The sequence below is a fragment of the Pygocentrus nattereri genome, chromosome 10, assembly GCF_015220715.1.
Source record: "Pygocentrus nattereri isolate fPygNat1 chromosome 10, fPygNat1.pri, whole genome shotgun sequence".
In the NCBI taxonomy this organism is placed as follows: Eukaryota; Metazoa; Chordata; class Actinopteri; order Characiformes; family Serrasalmidae; genus Pygocentrus; species Pygocentrus nattereri.
Genome location: NC_051220.1, coordinates 20,313,189 through 20,332,177, shown reverse-complemented (window position 1 = coordinate 20,332,177; position 18,989 = coordinate 20,313,189). Strand labels below are relative to the sequence as shown.

The window sequence follows — 18,989 nt, the reverse complement described above, 5'->3', positions numbered from 1 at the left end:
ACTATTGCTCTCAAGTTTAGATGTGAGGAGAGAATTCATTAGAGGTCTTCAACAGTAAAATTCATCTTGCTAGCATAGACTGTAATTAGCTAAGTGGTTTGAGCCAGTAGCCAGACAGAGAAGTCCACTGTTTGCCCCTTAGGAGCTCTAAGACGTTCTCTGCCTTTTGGGTCCCATGAGCAGCTAGAAACAACAGTGTCCAGGGGCACTAATGCCCCTCAATGTGTTTCCAAGCCGACAGCACTGGCTTGTTTTTGCCTCCATATCATTTCCAGATGGAGGTCATGAATAAAAACGATGGAAACAGCTCAAGTGAAACTGGAAACTAAAGAAACAGAATGGCAGGGAGAGAGCAGGGTGCAATAACAATCCCCTTCATTACCACCCCAGTGTCCAGCTGTAGGTTTAACCTGCAGGAACAGAGCTCCACTGTGTGACCCATGGGGAGGCAGAGAAGAAAGGAACGTCTATCTATGCTTCCTTGCTCTTAAAACAGCCAGAAGAGATCTTAGAATATATCAAAGGTTTACAAGAAGCAAAAGGATTGTGCTTCAACCTAAAAATAACTGCAGTATAAGGTTTGGTGGGGGAAAAAAGGAGTGGTCGAAAGTTAAGATTACGAGAACATGTTGCTTATATTTTCTTAAATTATGCTCTTGATATTGCGCTCCAAGGAAATGGATGATTTCTGTTTTCACACACACACTGTATTCAGCATGGGTATGAAAAAAAGCTGGAGCGCAGCTTTGAACTGTTCTTGGACATGGCCTGTTGAATTTCCAGCTGGGCCAAGGGATGCATAGTTTTGCACGCTTGGCCGAAAGCAAGCAAAAAGTCATGGCCACCATTACCCTGTCAAGGCGTGAGCCAAGATAAACATGCTTGAATCCAGAATTTAAGTTACAGGAAAGGCAAACTACAGACCCCATTTGAAGATTGTGATATTTTTCGTGTCTCTTAAGGACGTTAAGGAAAAAACGCAAGAACTGGTGTCTTGACTCCATTGTAAATTTTCCCAATGTTATATACCAGAACCAGAACACTTGTATGCCTTTTGTTAGGGCAGAACAACAGATGGAGCAAACCCTGCCCTCAGGTCAGTTCCATTAATGCTGATTGACTTCACAATCTTCGTTTTCAATACTCCAGATAAATTTAGGATAATTGCATGAAATCTTATCAGTGAGTCAACCCCAGGCTGGTGGAGTGCATACAGACAGTAAGCTCCACCTTCCCCACCAAGCCCTAGGCACAGTGGAATAACCCCTGGGCCTGTGCTTATCTGTGCATATCTATAATACCCCTCCTGAATGGCGAGCCAGATGGCTCCCCCCATTCGTGTGCTAATGGAAAATTCACTTTAATTGTCCTTAATGCGCTTTTTGTTTTTTGGCCCTCTCCATGAGAAAAGGGCCCCCAAACAGAGAGTATTTACATGCAATAATTAAACCATAATGATCCTGCAAGTGATGCATTAGCATGCAGCAGAAAGGTTTTGTGTAGGGCACAGTATGACAAGAAGTTCCCCACTGAAATGGTTTACATATTGAAAGTACAGGAGAATGGGTAGCGTGACAGGTTTTGCCTCAAACCTAGGGGGAAAAAATACTAACATTTTAAATTGGTTAATATTCAGCTTGACCAAACAAAAGAAGCTACGAAACAAAAAATGCTTTTTATTTACGCCTTGCATCACAAAAAAGACAACATACTACATCTCAACAGACATTGTCAAACTCTTTCTCTGAAAGAACAACAACAGCATCTCATCCATTGGATGGAAACAGGAATGGTAGATTGAACATTGATTATGTAAAAAGGTGTCATGTTCTTAAAAAGAAAAGCGCTCTATGATAATGTTTAACCTTCATATCTAGAATGACACACATTATCTTTCTGACAGATTGCAATACACTACAGGACGTTTTGGGGGTGATACAGCTTTGATTATTTCAATGCATCATAAATCAGTTTGATTAGTTGATAAATAACATCCTACAGATAAATCATTTACAGAAGAAAACATTAGTTGTGGGCATGTTTTGGTAACAAGAGTCATCTCATGTGAGTAACTGTGAGGAATATAACCATCTTAAATTTTTAAACCATAATGGGGTGCAGAAGATGGGAGGTTGTATTTGTGTTGGGGGAGGGGGGAGGTTTGTCTCCAATGCTGTGGCCATTATATCTACCTCCCCCAGAGCATGTTCAACCAGTGCAGCTCAACAGCCCCATTTACAGAACAATCTCAACTATGTTAAGTGAAATACATGTGGTATTAACCCTTTAAATGGCCTGGGTGCACCAGCAGACCCAAAGTTTAATTACACATTTTTATAACCTTAAAATAGCTCATCCAGTTTGCACTTAAGCCCCAGTAGTTACTGAATAACAAGCCTTAGTATCTAATAATCCTTTAATTTTAAGGGGTAAACAAAATATCAATTCATTCAACATGTTTTAAAGTTTAGTTATATTCATTTGGAAATGCTAGTGTCTTGCTATAAAAAAGTGTTTGCATGAAAAAAATCAATAAATAAACAAAGGGTTTTTAAACCAAAGATAACTGTTTTTGGTATAAACCAGAGATAACAGTTTTTGGTGTCACTTGGGATACCAGTTGCTGGGTTAATCATCACCAGGTACAGGCCTAGTTGTGGCCCTAGTCAATCACTGCAAAAACAAACCACGTAAGACATCGAACATCTTAAAACAGCCGGTACATTAATTGAACTACAGCTGTTGCTTCTGTACTTTCTGACTTGTTGGAACACTGCGCCCAAAGATGTACCAGCATATAGCACAAAGCTGCGGAGCGTCTGGCTCTATGAACATCAAAGAAGGTCTGTATAAGAGCTTGTTTTCTTTCTCTCTGCTTGCTGTAGACAGTATAGAACAGGCTCAATATCCTTTCATTCAGCTGTGCCATCCAAACACAACAGAGAAGGGTGAAAAAACAGAGGACTAGGTGTTTCTTTTCTTGTAGAGGGAGTAATTATACCTGAAGGGAAATCCTTTTAAACACCTCTTGGCAGTATGTAGGATTGGCAGGCAGATCAAACGGCCTTTGAGTGAGATGCCTATAAATACATCACATTCGCTCACTTCAGACTTCTCCCCATTCCCCTCCCCCATCATCTCTTTCTCTCTCTCTCTCTCTCTCTCTCTCTCTCTCTCTCTCTCTCTCTTTTCCCTTAAAGTGTAGCTGCTCAGGCTTTGGCACTTCTCATGTAGACTGTGGAGCTCACATCTGGAAGCAGCTGGCTGAAGCCGCTCCTGAATGAGGCGAGAAGTCGTCCTGCAGACAAGTAAAGGCAAGGAGAGAGGGTTAGGAACACAGCCTCAATGAAGATGTGCTGAGATGATTTATAACATTGAATGGTTCTAGCCACAGCTGTTCATTTCATGTCTGATGTATTCACACAGAGATGAGCCAGCGATGGAGGAATTTACTGCCTTGCATGACTGCCAACTATATTCATAAAACTTAGTGATTTAACATGCACAGTATTTTATAAGTTAGTCATTTACCATATATATTACTGTCCAATATATTTCTCCCCTATATTATCCCCTATATAACTACATTATTATACTCTACCATGTGTTTATCACTTACAGTGCTGTGCAAAGGTTTCAAGCAAACTACAGTTACAAAGCTTTTTATCAAGGCAGTAAGTATTTATTTGCTATTTTTCTCTCAACTACTTCTTTTACAATAAGAAATTCTTGCACATTTTTACTGGATTTATGTTTATTTGCATTTATTGTAATAATATATGGTACTTATATCATTATGGTAATATATGGTCAATTTGAAAGTAACTCAATTTGCAACTAAATAAGTTACATAACTATGTAACTAACTGTAATTATGTACATAGCATACAATACACTGATTATGTATCAGAAATTGAACATGTACAAACATGTCAATGATGACTATTGTCTATTGAAAAGCTACTAGTAATAAGCATTAAATATATGTTCCCTGTGTACTATCCCAGCTCGCTTAATAAGTAAAAGAAAATGTAAACTTTAAATAATTATTCCTATATTTTTAAGTCTAGTTTTAATTGCATTCATTAAAAGCAAATTGCATTTGATTTGGTTTCAGTTTGATAGGGATTACTAGTAGTAGCTGTGATTAGCAGTTACTAATTACACTTCATCAGAGCTAAATTCTAACCTGTCCATGTCTTTTGGCTGCTCAGGGTGAAGCTGGTGCATTGTGGGTGAGAGCTGCAGATGTGGGCAGCCTCTAAGGCATTGTGTACAGACAGCACACACGCCTGCTGCTCGTAGGAAGGCCAGCATCTGTAGTCCATATTCCCAGCAGTTCTCATTTCTTTCACTACAGCGTATTCTGCACAGAGGAGAGAAAAAAAACACATCAGATTTGAAACTAGTCAAAGACTCACTCAAGTCTGCAGTAAAGCTCATCTGCTAAACATTAGCATGTTCAGCGCGTATAAAGAGAACAGACGCCTCCTGCTTTAGTGCTCTCAGCAGAGGTGGCAGGGTCTCACGTTACTCACTGGCATGCCTTTAACTTCATATGGGAGGCGGTTCAATGCAAGAGTGTGCATTTGTGTTTGTTTTTATACATTTTCAGGGCAGAAGTCTTCTGACTTTGTAGGAAAATGGGGAAAAAAACAGGATTAACCGACAATGTTTGGACCAACGAAACAGTTCTTGGTAAAGTGCCCATTTGGTTCATTTTTAAAACTGAAAGGGAAAAATATTTATTTTTGGTTACTATGATTAAAATTGGTGCTAGGATTAGGGTTAGACTTAGAAAATTCTTAGTGCATCTACATATGGGACACTACTAGTACATATAGATAGTAACACATATAATACATATGGGGCATTACTAGTACATATAGATAGTAACACTTATAATACATATGGGACATTACTAATACATATAGATAGTAACACATATAATACATATGGGACATTACTAATACATATAGATAGTAACACATATAATACATATGGGACATTACTAATACATATAGATAGTAACACATATAATACATATGGGACATTACTAGTACATATAGATAGTAACACATATAATACATATGGGACATTATTAATACATATAGATAGTAACACATATAATACATATGGGACATTACTAGTACATATAGATAGTAACATATATAATACATATGGGGCATTACTAGTACATATAGATAGTTACACAATATATAATACACAATATGAATATTTCCAAAATGGCAATTTTTCAAGAGAAGGCTACATTTTCTTTACTTTCCATGGGAGTGAATCTAAAGAGATTTTTGTTCCAATCAAGTTTGGAGCATTTTTATTTGTCCATTCATCATGAAAAGTCCACACAACGTGAATGGTAGTTGCTGTGCTCAAATAATGTCTAATAAAATGAAAAAAAAACGTGTTATAGAGAAGCAGAGACAGAAAGCATGGTGCTACTAAGGAACAAACACCAAAACAGTGACCCAACACTGGAAAAGGGAGGGAACAACTCCCTCAGAAATGAGCCACTCTCTGAATATGTGGAAACATTTTACAAGAGCTGCTGTGAACTTGTTTGGACATACGATTTAGAAGCTTCTGAAAATGTCTGACTCTTTTTAATGCCTCTGCGTTGTTGAACTCTGGCCATGTGGATGATTTATGGATGTTGAAGCTCAGGTTCTCCACAGAGAGAGAGAGAGAGAGAGAGAGAGAGAGACCCAAAGTCCTGCAGGGGACATCACTATTTCACGCAGCGCTTGAAGACAGATTAAGTTACGCAGCTTCTTTTTACGACCGTTTGCACATCTGCTTGAAGGTGCCGTTCAAGCTATGTTTTTGACATTAATATAAGCACCCATCATATGTAGAGCAATCATCTCCTGAAATACATTCAGATCAGTAATGTTCTTTGTCTGGTCAAAACGATAAAGTATATCTCTTTTTGAGCACTGATATATGAGGGGCAGCTTATTAAAGACGCACTTTTTAAACATGCACTTATTAAGGTGCATTTTCTCCTGTAGAACTTCAGCAAACCTCGAGCAACAAAAGATTTGCAAAACTTCATATACAACGTTCACTGAGATGATAGGAACAGAGAATACTGTACACTAATTGTGATTTTTATCCACTGTGCTACAATCTTTAACATGCAGTTTAATATAGAGCTTCTAGCAGCTAGAACAACTATATAAACCTACCAGCAAAAAACGAAAAGTTCTTCTGTGGCTCAGCTTGGACATATGGTTCTACAAACAACCTGTAATTTGTAGCTTTAAGTTATGTTGAGGCTTTCCTTTAACTTTAAAAAAAGCTTCCAAAAATGTTTCTTCATAGGGCCATCCATTGGAATGTTCTTTAGGGAACCAAGTGTGGTTCTTCTATGGCATTACTTCAAAGGACCCTTATTAGGACTTGTATTTTTAAGAGTGTGTGAGTAGTTCTATCTGCAGGAAACTCTGTGTGAAGCAACATGTTAAAGCCTGTAAAACAATGGATGAAAATCACCATTCAATGCACAATATCAGAGGATAAGGTTTAATGCTGTCTTACCTTTAATTATCGATGGCGGCATGTTCTGCAGATGCAGCCCAGACTTGAATACATGCAAAACCTCTTCAAAGGCCTCCAGTGTTTCGTTAACACTATGTTTCAGCTCCCCTATTGCAAAAAGAAAAAACACCATTAGTCACGTTTTCACCAATCAAGACACATCTTGATGACTGAAGCCACACAGAGAGAAAGATTCCTCACCTGTGGTGTTCATTATCTGATCCACAAGAGGCTTCAGCGTTGTCGGGGCCTGATGAGGCAGCAGATAGATGAAGAAATATCTGGAGATTGAACGCAAATATATACCTGAATTAGCATGCTAACTCCTTTTTATAATTAAAAAAATACAGGCTTCTGCATTGCGTGGACATTTCTTCACAAACAAACCAGTAAAATGATTTAAAATGTTATAAATGTTCATTTAAATAAAATACTATAAAAAGTTGCATTAACAGATGTTATATTATATATGGGGTGGGTTTCTACCAAAACAGTTATAATTAATTCTTACATGACCATTGTCCTAACTCTTTTTATCCCTTAGAATAAACAAGCTGTTTTTGTTACTGTGCCTTTAAGACTGATGTATGAAAATGAGCCTTATTCTGGTTGCAATATGTTAAATATAGAACCACTGGGAAACATCACAGGGAAACATTTAAGCATGGACATTTACACTTGTCTGATTATTATTTAAGCTTTTCTTACAATGACACTTATATGTTTTGCCAGTCTGCCAGACAGAAGCAGTCAGAAACTTTAGCTGTTCGATCAATACACTTCAACTGCCGCCTGTGATACTCAACACGGTGGATAATTAATCAGAACAAGCGCAGTGGGCGGGGAGGCTATAAAGCTCCCTCGCGCCAGCCCTGAGAGACGCTTGTAAAACAAGCTCTTTATCATCCAGCACAGACAATAAACGTGGAATGTGGGTGCGCTCACCTGTAGGCATTGTACAGGTTCCTCATCTCGTTGAGGCCCTCACACAATCCGTTCGCTGAGCAGGCAACGGTAAAGTTGCGAAGCGGGAACTGCAGCAGGCAGTCTGAGTCCGTCCGGCAGGAAGGTTCTCTGACACTGGCATCATCGAGATCGGTCAGCTTTAGCTCGCCAGACATCATGACAAACTGACGGGGCTGGAAGTCCAACAGGGCCACAGAGCCCAGCGGAGAGTGGGACAGGTAATGAAGAAGCCTCACCAGGCCAAGACAAACCTGCAATACAGAGGGTAGAGGATTAACCCCCTTAAATGACCAGGGCCCACCAGTAGTGCCAAAGTATTATTACCCACTTTTATAACCTAAAAATAGCTCAGCCAGTTTGCACTGAAGTCCCTATAGTTACTGAATAATAAAGGTTTAGTGTGTAATAAGTCTGAGAAAGCAAAATTAGCATAAAGAACTTGTTCAGAGATTTTACTGATGGCAAACATTAACTGTAGATATAGATACATTGGCAGCTATCAGTGGTTAAGATGTAAACAAAGTCATTCAGAGTTATTTCATGGGAAATGTGAGATGTCTTTTTTGTTTTAATGCCTCTAAAAGCCTCACAGAATGCTATCACCCAAACGGTTACAAATACACAGCCTGATGTTTGAGACATTGTTGTACAATCATTTTAAGATAACAGTTTGTCCTAAAAATGTATTTTTTATAACCCATATATGGTGCAGAGGCACACTGAAGAAGTTGTGAGTCAAAACAGCCACCAAAGAAATCTCCTTTTTTCAAATTTAACACCATTTTACCATCATCATGACATATAAAAACCCTCTAATGGTTCACTGGTTGTTTTGCACACTAAGCAAAATGGCTATATTTGCATTATAGACATTGTGACCACTGATTGCTATCACCACCACTATAAAAAAGACATTGTTGGCAAGAGTTGGCATGTTTTTCTACAATGAATCACATTGCACATCAATTGCCACTCTGTATGACTGTTTACACTATACCAATAAGAGTCCTTGGGCAAGACTCCTAACGCTGCCTTGGCCTACCTATGTAAAATGATCAAATTGTAAGTCGCTCTGGATAAGAGCGTCAGCCAAATGCCATAAATGTAAATGTACATCTCCATGACAATGATTAGAATAATGTGTCATTTTTCATTTACTTCTCATTTAAGTGAGAAAATACCTCCACAGGATTTGGTTACATATCATAACTTTTTTGCAGCATTTAGCTTCATTTTCACTAAAGTTTCTTTTTCAGCTCAAAAGGTCATTTCTGAAGAAACAATAATTTCAGTTTGATTTTCCAAACTATTGCTAAAAGGAAAAACTCTTTTCATCCCAAAGGTGGTTTAAACAGTTCAAAAGTTTGAATGCTAACATCAAAACAGAAGGATAATATGCATGTGGTTGGTCATTATTCTGAAACCAGTACTTTTTAAAGATTCCATCAGTGTTGCAGTTCATAAAAAAAAGGTCTAAACAGCTTTTTATTCAAATGCAAATCAACAAAAACACGTAAAACAAAACATTTTGAAATGCTAGATGTACCCAGACTTTCGACAGGCAGTGTATATCTGATCTAATTCTCCAAGAAAGGACATGGACATGAATGTCTGGTATTCACACGGATGTAAGGAATATGTTCAACACCGTTCTGCACAGCAATCTATCAAGATCTATATCTTTGTCTTCTTAAAGCAGGGCTTCCCCACCGCAGCCCTGGGGACCCTCTCCACATTTTTTGTGGTTTCCTTATTCTAACACACCTGATTCACCTCACTACCTAATTATCAAGTCTTTGATGAGGTGGGTGCAGTGGGTTAAAGCAGACAAAAGTCAAAAATGAGCAGAGCACAGTACCACAGGACTGGGATTTAGAGCCAATGTCTTAAAACAGCCAGACAGCAGCATTCATAAAACAAATGGAAGGTCAGAAAGAAAGCAAATGGTATTTTCAAACGAAGTAAAGAAAAAAACACATTAAAAATAGGTAGCAGTTTAGCTTTATGTCATGTAAGCACGACACTTACATGACAGAAAGCTACAGTAACATTTCCAAAGGCTTCTTCCAATAGGTTTCCGTTGTCAATAAGGACTGCTTTAGTCAGCTTCACACCAGAATGTGTTATTACAACTGATGCTTGTTGAAATAAGCCTTTATAAATGTTAATGTAGGTTTAGATAAGGTGTCATAAAACACTTATGTAGATGTCATTGGGCCTTACAAATGTGAGCCTTCAGTAAATTGTTGCCTATTTTTATTAGTTTTTTTCTTTAGATTATTTGTTTTTAGAAATTTTTATATAAATACACAGTCAAATGCAAAAGCTTGCACACCCCCAAATTACATTTTGTCGATCTTCTAAGTGAAAATAAGTCAACACATCCTCTATAGAGAACACATTTGGGCTGTTTAATGCCCAATAACTGCTTATTTGCCAAAATTAACATATTGAAAAAAAAAGCATAAATTATTGCTTGTGTAAAAGTTATGACACATTTCGTATTTGATGTACATCAAACTCAACAAAAAAATAGAAATTATGCACTAAATTTTTCAGAAAATATCATATTTAAGTGTGATCTCTGTAAAGAATGCCTTGACCCATTTTCACCTGGAAAATAAATAACATTTGATTAGACTGGTGGTCTTCAAACATCTGCGTAAGACAGCATGTCAGTGCTCACAAAAAACGTGTAGGTTTCATGTAGCCTTAAGAACGCAGCCCTAGAGCAAACAATTACCAAAAATATTAGTTACAGGTTTTTCAACAACAGAGAATATTAGGCCACACTTCTGAATTTTTCATGGCTGTCTATTACACTGCAGAAACAGAGGTGGACACTGAACTGCCAGAAGCTCCACAGAGCAGCTGAGTATGTAAACGGCGCACTATTTTTCAAAAGAACCATTTCTCTTCTGACACTATCATGACTCAAAGAAGGCTGACTATCTGCACCTGCCTCTGGTGAACCGAACACTTCCACAAAGCATTTCTCCCGTCCTGAAAGCCAGTATCAGATCCTCGCCCTGTCCCACAGAGCTCCAGATAGTGCTCAGTATAAAGAGTGAGCAGAGACATTCGAGACAGACATCTGTCCCTCAGAGTATTTGATCAAGCTCAGCTGGTATGGAGATGGGGCTTTAGTTAATCCAGCCAGGCCAGAGAATTTTCATCCAGCCCCCGCCTCAGGTATGCCCAGTGGGGGGCTGTGGGTGGGGAACTCCTGATTAACTCTCTGTGGGAGGGGGTTGGGGGAGTTGTAGACTGAAGCTCTTACCCGAAAGCGCTCTTCCCAGGGGCTCTGCAGGAGCTGAATCATCTGCACTGGGGTTCCCTGCTCCAGCACTGCCACGATCCCCCCCACCAGGCCACTGTCCTGGCACTGACCTCTCAGCTGCAATGGTCAAACAAGTTTGTCAGCAGTTCAACCACAGGCCAACAGTGAACCATCATTAAGTAATGGCTTGAAATTGTTTTAAGGGCAGTGGACAAATATAGCACAGACTGGATTCAGATAAAAATGACATAAGCATCTTAAGTACACATTGATCTTAGACCTCACCTCAGTCTTTTATCCAGTTTGATTGCCATTAATCATCTTTCCTTCACTTTCTTTAGAAATAAATCACCAGTAAGCTTCAGCTTAAACTGGAATAAGAAGTTCTAAGAGTTTCTTAAAGTGTCCCATTAATGCTGAATCCACCCCATGCTTTTTAAGTAAAGGTGCTAAAAAGGGTTCTATAGAGTGATACTATAAAAAGAATGCTTTGAACCTTGAAGAACCTTTAAGTTAATGGTAATCTCTAAATGAGATTAACCTTTTTAAAATTTTAAATCTCCTCATTATGTAAAGGTTCTACATAGAGATGGGTGATGTGAGCCATCATAATACATATCACAATATTCATTTTTTCTGACATCTGATAAGTTGGAAAAGACAAAGTAGTGCCATGTTTGAAAAATGCTACCAAAACCTACAAATTTAATTTATTGTTTTCAACATTTCATATATTCTAATTCACTAAATCCATGTAAACAAGACCCACTGCTCTCTTCATAATCCATGATATGCTCAGAAAAGCGTATTGTGACATAATTTATAACAATAACAATAGATACTGTCATAGTGCCCAGCCCTGGTTCTGCGTCATTTAAAGGTGTTTCCTAGAACCAACCATGAGCTGAGAATCATTTAGGAAGCTTAATTTTTTATAGTTTAGTTCTGCAAGGATGATGTGTGAGTGTAAAGAACCTTTTCGATTCCCAGAAAATCCAGCGCTTATTATTACATCTACACTCATAGAAAAGGGCTCTGAGAACCATTTATGCATTATAATGATTCTTTGGGTTGTCATAGTTCTATATATAACCATTGCCATTACTAAGGAACCCTTGGATGTGTAGTCTTATTGTTAAGTGACTACACGGAAAATGCAAAGTGATTGAGTTTTTCTTAGCATATAACAAAATGAAAGTAAATTAAACTTATAATAAAAGTGTAACGAAAAAATCTGGGCCTGTTGGAGAGTCCAAGATGTCTAAAGTTTGTAAGAACGTCCACATAATATACAAGTTCCATATTAATTAAAGGTTTTTTCTTATGTTGTACTATCAAGTACAGGTGGGTGATATAACACCACAAAATATTGTATTTATTTTTTCACACATCTGATCAGACAAAACAAGAACTAGTGGTATCAAAAACTGAATACAATGATTATTATTCAATATTTGCCATCACTAAATCCAGTTAAACACGACTAACGTTGCTCCCTTTATAATGAAACATGAAGTTGGTCAGTGTGTTAGAAGTACTGAAGATATGCATGATGTGTTCAGAAAAGCATTTCTACTGTACTGTGACATAGTTTCTCACGAATACCATACATAATGTAATTTTGCCCAGCCCTACTTCCAAAAAAGAGGCTTTTATTTTTAATGTTGTTAGGGAATGAACAGCATGTGACACAGGAACACCAAAGCCTTCAGATGTGAGCTCAAACAGGCCTAATGCAATTTCCCACTTTCTGGGACCTCAGAGTAACAGTGCTCCGTCATGAGACACCATTTCTAGTTAAACGAGCATTCATCTCACGAACAGACTTTCTCTTGTGAACCTGAACTGCTTACAGGAGTTCAGCCAGGCAGGTTGCGCCAGAGCTTACCTTTACAATGTTGGGGTGCTGTAGCCTCTGCAGGAGGACTACTTCCTTCCTCAGTTTGAAAGACACGAGCTCTTGACAGCCCTGGGGGTCTCTGAAATCTTCCAGGCAAGACATCATGTCAGTGCCCTGCTCATTCACAGATTTCAGTGCTACGTCCGTTCCTTGCTGTAGGACAACTTTCAGCACTGTTTTAGTGTAACCTGCACCGAGGAAATCCACCACTGTCATCCCACGCAACTCCCTACAGCCAATGTCCGAAGTGGTCGAGCCCTCCGGGGTTTCATTCCTTCGGGTATCTACGTTTGAGAAAAGCGCTGAGTCTCCGGCTAACTGCTGTCCAGGAGGTGTTATATAGAAGGGAAGCAGTTCTTGTTGCCTTTCTTTTAGCTGCTGCAGCAGTTTGTCACGAGTTAAATCCACGTTTGGAGCGTCAGCCCCTGAAGCCTTCCCTCTGAGACCGAAGTGCCATTTCTTCACAACAACTGTTAAGGAAATAATCACCAAAGCGAGGCAAGAGGCGGTGAAAAGGGGGTTTCTTGCGGAAGACATGGCCCCTGGTTACTGGTTATCCTTTCTACAATGTCCAATAATGCCGTTCTCCCCATTCGGCTCCTTCATGCTTCCAGGATGAGCGCGAGTGAGTTTACTGAAGGCTGCTCATGTAGCCTCGCACTGCAGTATGCGCTCTAGTGACACGCCCAAGGGGCGGGCATGTCTCTGTTAGCCCCGCCCACCACTCCAAACCGAGGCTCTATTTGCGCACGCTATGAGCGCACGCCACGCTGTTGTCTATGGACGGCCGTTTTAGATTTTAATCTGCAGCATCTTGACATCAGACATTTTTAAACTGCCAAACGTGTTATGGTGACTAGAAAAAACACAAACAAGTTTGGCCTGTAAAATCTTTTACTAGAATAATCTTTTTTTGGTTGGTAAGTACTCCTTTTTCCCCGATTCATTTTACTAGGAGGGATAATTGATCTAGTATGAATACAATTTTGACGTGAAAATTCAATTTTCACGAATAAAAAAATATTTTTTAAGTAAAAAAAAATTAAAATAAGCATTGAAATAAGTTGTGTACAAGTTGTGTAATGTACAAGAACAATTCACTTCTCACTGCAATAATCCTGTACAAGAACAGTTCACCCTTCACTGCAATAAGCCTGTACAAGATCAGTCCACTCTACACTGTAATAAACCTATACAAGAATAGTTCACGCTACACTGCAGAAAGCCTGTATAAGAACAGTTTACCTTACACTGCAATAATCCTGTACAAGAACAGTTCACCCTTCACTGCAATAAGCCTGTACAAGATCAGTCCACTCTACACTGTAATAAACCTATACAAGAATAGTTCACGCTACACTGCAGAAAGCCTGTATAAGAACAGTTTACCTTACACTGCAATAATCCTGTACAAGAACAGTTCACCCTACACTGCAGAAAGCCTGTATAAGAACAGTTCACCCTACACTGCAAAAAAAGCTGTACAAGAATAAACCTGTATAAGAACAGTTCAACCTACACTGCAATACGCCTGAATAGGAGCAGTTCATCAACAGCAAATCTTACTCTGACATAAGCCTAGAATAATTGTGCATTCTATACTGCAATAAAAGTGTATAAGAACACCACTCCACACTCTAATAAACCCCTACAAGACCAGTGTGCATTACATTGCCCATGTGCAAAATCACAACAAATCATGGATCTCCTGCAGTTTACTGGCAAACGACCCACCTTCAAATAGTGAAACACTGGATATGTCATCCTTTAGACAGTAGGGGGTAGCAAAGTGCCTTATTGCTAACTCTCCACTATGCATTTATCATGTGCCTGTAAGAAATTGAGCTACATAAATCATAAAACTAGGCTGTATTACAGTTGACAGCAGTTACTGTGTGTATCTCATGTCCACAAATCAACTAAACAAAACACTACAGTAATCCTGCTGAGCATATTTAACCAAGCAGGTCCACCAGTCAGTAAAGTGTTATTATCTTCTCTCTGCCTCTATTGGGAAGATGTTTGCTGGTCTTCAGATGCAGTGGAGCTGTAAATAAATCCTTCTGTTGCACGCTGCAGAAAAGCTGGCACTGGAAATTAGCATGGGCGGCAGTTCAGAAACACCCCTGATCCTAAGCAGACAGGGCTAAATGAATCTCAGCAGCAGCCAGAGAGAGCACTGAACACATTCTACATAATAGAAAGGCCTCTGGGTAATCTGCTGTCTGACAGATGATGCCTTCCCCGGCTCACAGAGGGATCAGGATGCAGGATGTTTATTGTAGGATATTAAAATGACAGCCAGCAGAGTCCATATCCTACATTTTTCTTTTATTTATTTCTTATTCTGAGATCCACATGTGGAATGAGGTGTTTTTTGCACATGTCTATTTTTTCAACCTTTTTAATCACTCAGATTCAAAAAGCCTATTTTTGTACGGTGCCTTTAAGACTGACAAATGTAAATGACTTCTGTTCTGATTGGCTGGCCTGTATTGTACCTTGTTCAAAACAATGAGGGAAAAATCATATATAGCTTTTTATTTAGCTTTTTTCAGACCTGCATTAAAACCTTGAGCAGACCTAGTGCAGCGCTGCCTACCGTATAAGTTTGGAGTTAAAGGGTAAAGCCCCCTTAGGATAACTTTTCTGTTTTTTCCCAATACGATAAATATGGCAAATAAACAGTTATTGCAGTGTACTACAATGAGCAGAAGGGTGTTTGCTGTACAGGATACATTAACCCCTTAAGTGGCCAGCGTCCACCAGCAGACTTAAAGTTTTACTGTATACACCTATAACCTAAGAATAGCTCAGCCAGTTTGCATTAAAGTACCTGTTATTACTGAATAAGAAACTTTAGTATGTAATGAAACTCAGAATTTACAGGGTTAACTTACTTAGAAAATCGACTAAACATGTCATTTGACCATGGGTGCTCTAACTTTTACATACAACTGTATATGCAATCACTGCTTTATTGGTAACCACAATGCTGTACAGATGGTTTTTCCCTATTTTTAGAGAGATAATTTATCTTTATGTTATAGTGTTGTAGTTATTATTCGTTAGATAATATATAATGTAATATGTTTCTGGTGGAGAATGGAGAATATACACTACCCTCCACAAATACTGGCACTCCTGGTATACAACGGCGGTAAAACATTCTTTATTTAAGCTTATGCTTTTGATTCTTCATTCAAAATATGAACAAAAATTTCATTTGAAGTAGAATGATTGAAAGACAAACCAAACTCTCATCATGAAATATTATATATATTATATAGATATTTACATCTTACAATTGAGCCCCTCCAACAAAAATCGCACATTAACCGTTCCACCCTTTTGTTCGGTTATCAATTATTTTGTTTTCTATTTTATTACACACTTTTACATCCATCCATCCATCCATCCATTTTCTAAGCCGCTTCTCCGTCAGGGTCGCGGGGGGGAGCTGGAGCCTATCCCAGCAGTCTTCGGGCGGAAGGCAGGATACACCCTGGACAGGTCGCCAGTCCATCGCAGGGCACACACTTTTACATTAAAAGCCAAATTATGCTTTAGTTATATTTTAGTGACATAGTGTCTGTGTGTGCATATATGCAAAATTATCTTATATTTATATACACTATATTGCCAAAAGTATTTGCTTGTCTGCCTTCACACACATATGAACTTGAGTGACATCCCATTCTTAATCCATAGGGTTTAATATGATGTCAGCCCACCCTTTGCAGCTTTAACAGCGTCACCTCTTCTGGGAAGGCTTTCCACAAGGTTTAGGAGTGTGTTTATGGGAATCTTTGACCATTCTTCCAGAAGCACATTTGTGAGGTCAGAACCTGATGTTGGACGAGAAGGCCTGGCTCACAGTCTTCGCTCTAATTCATCCCAAAGGTTGAGGCCAGGACTCAGTCAAGTGCAGGCCAGTCAAGTTCTTCCACACCAAACTCACTCATCCATGTCTTTATGGACCTTGCTTTGTGCACTGATGCACAGTCATGTTGGAACAGGAAGGGACCATCCCCAAACTTTTCCCACAAAGTTGGGAACATGAAATTGTCCAAAATCTCTTGGTGCTGAAGCATTAAGAGTTCCTTTCACTGGAACTAAGGGGCTGAGCCCAACTCCTGAAAAACAACACCACACCAAAATCCCTTCTCCACCAAACTTTACACTTGGCACAATGCAGTCAGACAAGTACCGTTCTCCTGGCAACCTCCAAACCCAGACTCAACCATCTGATTGCCAGATGGAGAAGTGTGACTCGTCATTCCAGAGAACACGTCTCCACTCCTCTAGAGTCCAGTGGCGGTGCTTTATACCACTGCATTCAACTCTTTGCATTCCGCTTGGTGATGTAAGGCTTGGATGCAGCTACTCGGCCATGGAAACCCAATCCATAAAGCTCTCTACACACTGTTCTTGAGCTAATCTGAAGGCCATATGAAGTTTGGAGGTCTGTAGCGATTGATTCTGCAGAAAGTTGGTGACCTTTGTGCACTATGTGCCTCAGCATCCACTGACCCTGCACTGTCATTTTATGTGGCCTACCACTTCGTGGCTGAGTCGCTGTCATTCCCAATCACTTCCACTTTGTTATAATAACACTGACAATTGACTGTGGAATATTTAGCAGTGAGGAAATTTCACGACTGGACTTGTGGACTGCACAGGTGATGTCCTATCACGGTACCACGCTGGAATTCACTGAGCTCCTGAGAGCGACCCATTCTATCACAAATGTTTGTAGAAGTAGTCTGCATGCCTAGGTGGATTCAATGATTTGGATGGATGAGTGAATACTTTTGGCAGTATTGTATATATATATATATATATATATATATATATATATATATATATATATAGAGAGAGAGAGAGAGAGAGAGAGAGAGAGGAGAGAGAGAGAGAGAGAGAGAGAGAGAGCTGCTGTCAATAACTTGATATGACAACAAGGAAAAAACATACTTTTCTTTTAATGTAAGTGTATTTAAGTCAACCAGACCATTTATTAATTCTGGGCCATTTCTTTTGATCCTATATGCTGCTATATATCTAATTATGAACTATTGTATGGAGCAGGGTCTAGAATATATACTCAACATACACCCACTGAGCACTTCATGAGGAACACCTGCACACCTACTCATTCATGCAATTACCTAATCAGTCAATCAGTCATGTGGCAGCAGTGCAGTGTCTAAAATCATGCAAAAATGTGCCAGAAGCTTCAGTTAATGTTCAGATTAACCATCAGATTGGGTAAAAATGATGTGGTGCCAGATGGGCTGGTTAGAGTATTTCTATAACTGCTGATCTCCCAGGATTTTTTATGCACAACAGTGTCAGAAAAAAATTACTGAGCAGGCACATTTTTCATTAATCAGGGTACAAACACCGAACATGGTAAAACCATGGCTTTAAGGTCCAATTAAATATGTTTTTTTCCAGGCCAAAATGACATATTTGTACCTCTTCCTAATCTAATGTTTCAAAACAGAGCAATGAAATCAAAAACCTGGAGTTAAGGCACGGATGTGTGGAGTCAATAAAGCTTAAAATATTGTTTCAATGGAATATGGTACAATTATGTTCCCTAACTACAGGTCCCGAAGACGTACCCTTCATGATACCACCATAGCGAAAGCTTAGTACCTTTTTTTCTGAGGATGTAGAGTTTACTCAAAATGGTACAATAAAGAAAAAAAAAACATTCAGTGAGCAGTTGTCCAGTGGACAGAAACAGCTTGTTGTTGAAAGACGTCAGTGGAGAATGGCCAGACTTGTTCAAGCTGACAGAAAGGCTACAATAGCTCAGACAACCACTCTATTCAGAGGCAGATGAGCTACAGCAGCAAAAGACTGGGATAGCCTGAATGGTTTGAATCTCAATTTTGGCTGAGGCACACAGATGATAGCATCACAAATTTGCAGCCAACAGCAGGAATCTACGGACCCAACCTGCCTTGTGTCAACGGTCCAGGCTGGTGGAGGTGGTGCAATGGTGTGGGGAACGTTTGATCTCGGTGTAACAGCAATACATCATATTGCATCACGTCTTATCAGTGTTCTTTGATTAAGCACGTGTATGCACGCATCACTGAACTGTGGTATAAATAAAGAGACGCTTTCCAATAAAAAAAAAAAATAAAAATAAAATAAATACATACATACATACATACATACATACATAAATAAATAAATAAATAAATAAATAAATAAATAAATACAATCTTTGCGTTCGCGGTGTGTGTGATAAAGCACTGCAGTGGAGTT

The 18,989-nt window shown here is 39.1% G+C and overlaps 1 protein-coding gene across 1 annotated transcript; it reads right to left on the bottom strand.

Annotated features, from left to right (window-relative positions):
- Positions 1 to 1,656: 1,656 nt before the first annotated feature.
- pkdccb (protein kinase domain containing, cytoplasmic b) lies at positions 1,657 to 13,356 on the bottom strand. The gene is made up of 7 exons (XM_017694344.2): positions 12,696 to 13,356; positions 10,808 to 10,924; positions 7,507 to 7,778; positions 6,763 to 6,842; positions 6,562 to 6,669; positions 4,190 to 4,366; positions 1,657 to 3,298 (listed from the first exon to the last, which is right to left on the bottom strand). The coding sequence occupies exons 1-7, from the start codon at positions 13,242 to 13,244 to the stop codon at positions 3,210 to 3,212; spliced, it is 1,392 nt and encodes a 463-aa protein (XP_017549833.1). The 5' UTR covers positions 13,245 to 13,356; the 3' UTR covers positions 1,657 to 3,209.
- Between the last annotated feature and the right edge of the window lie 5,633 nt (positions 13,357 to 18,989).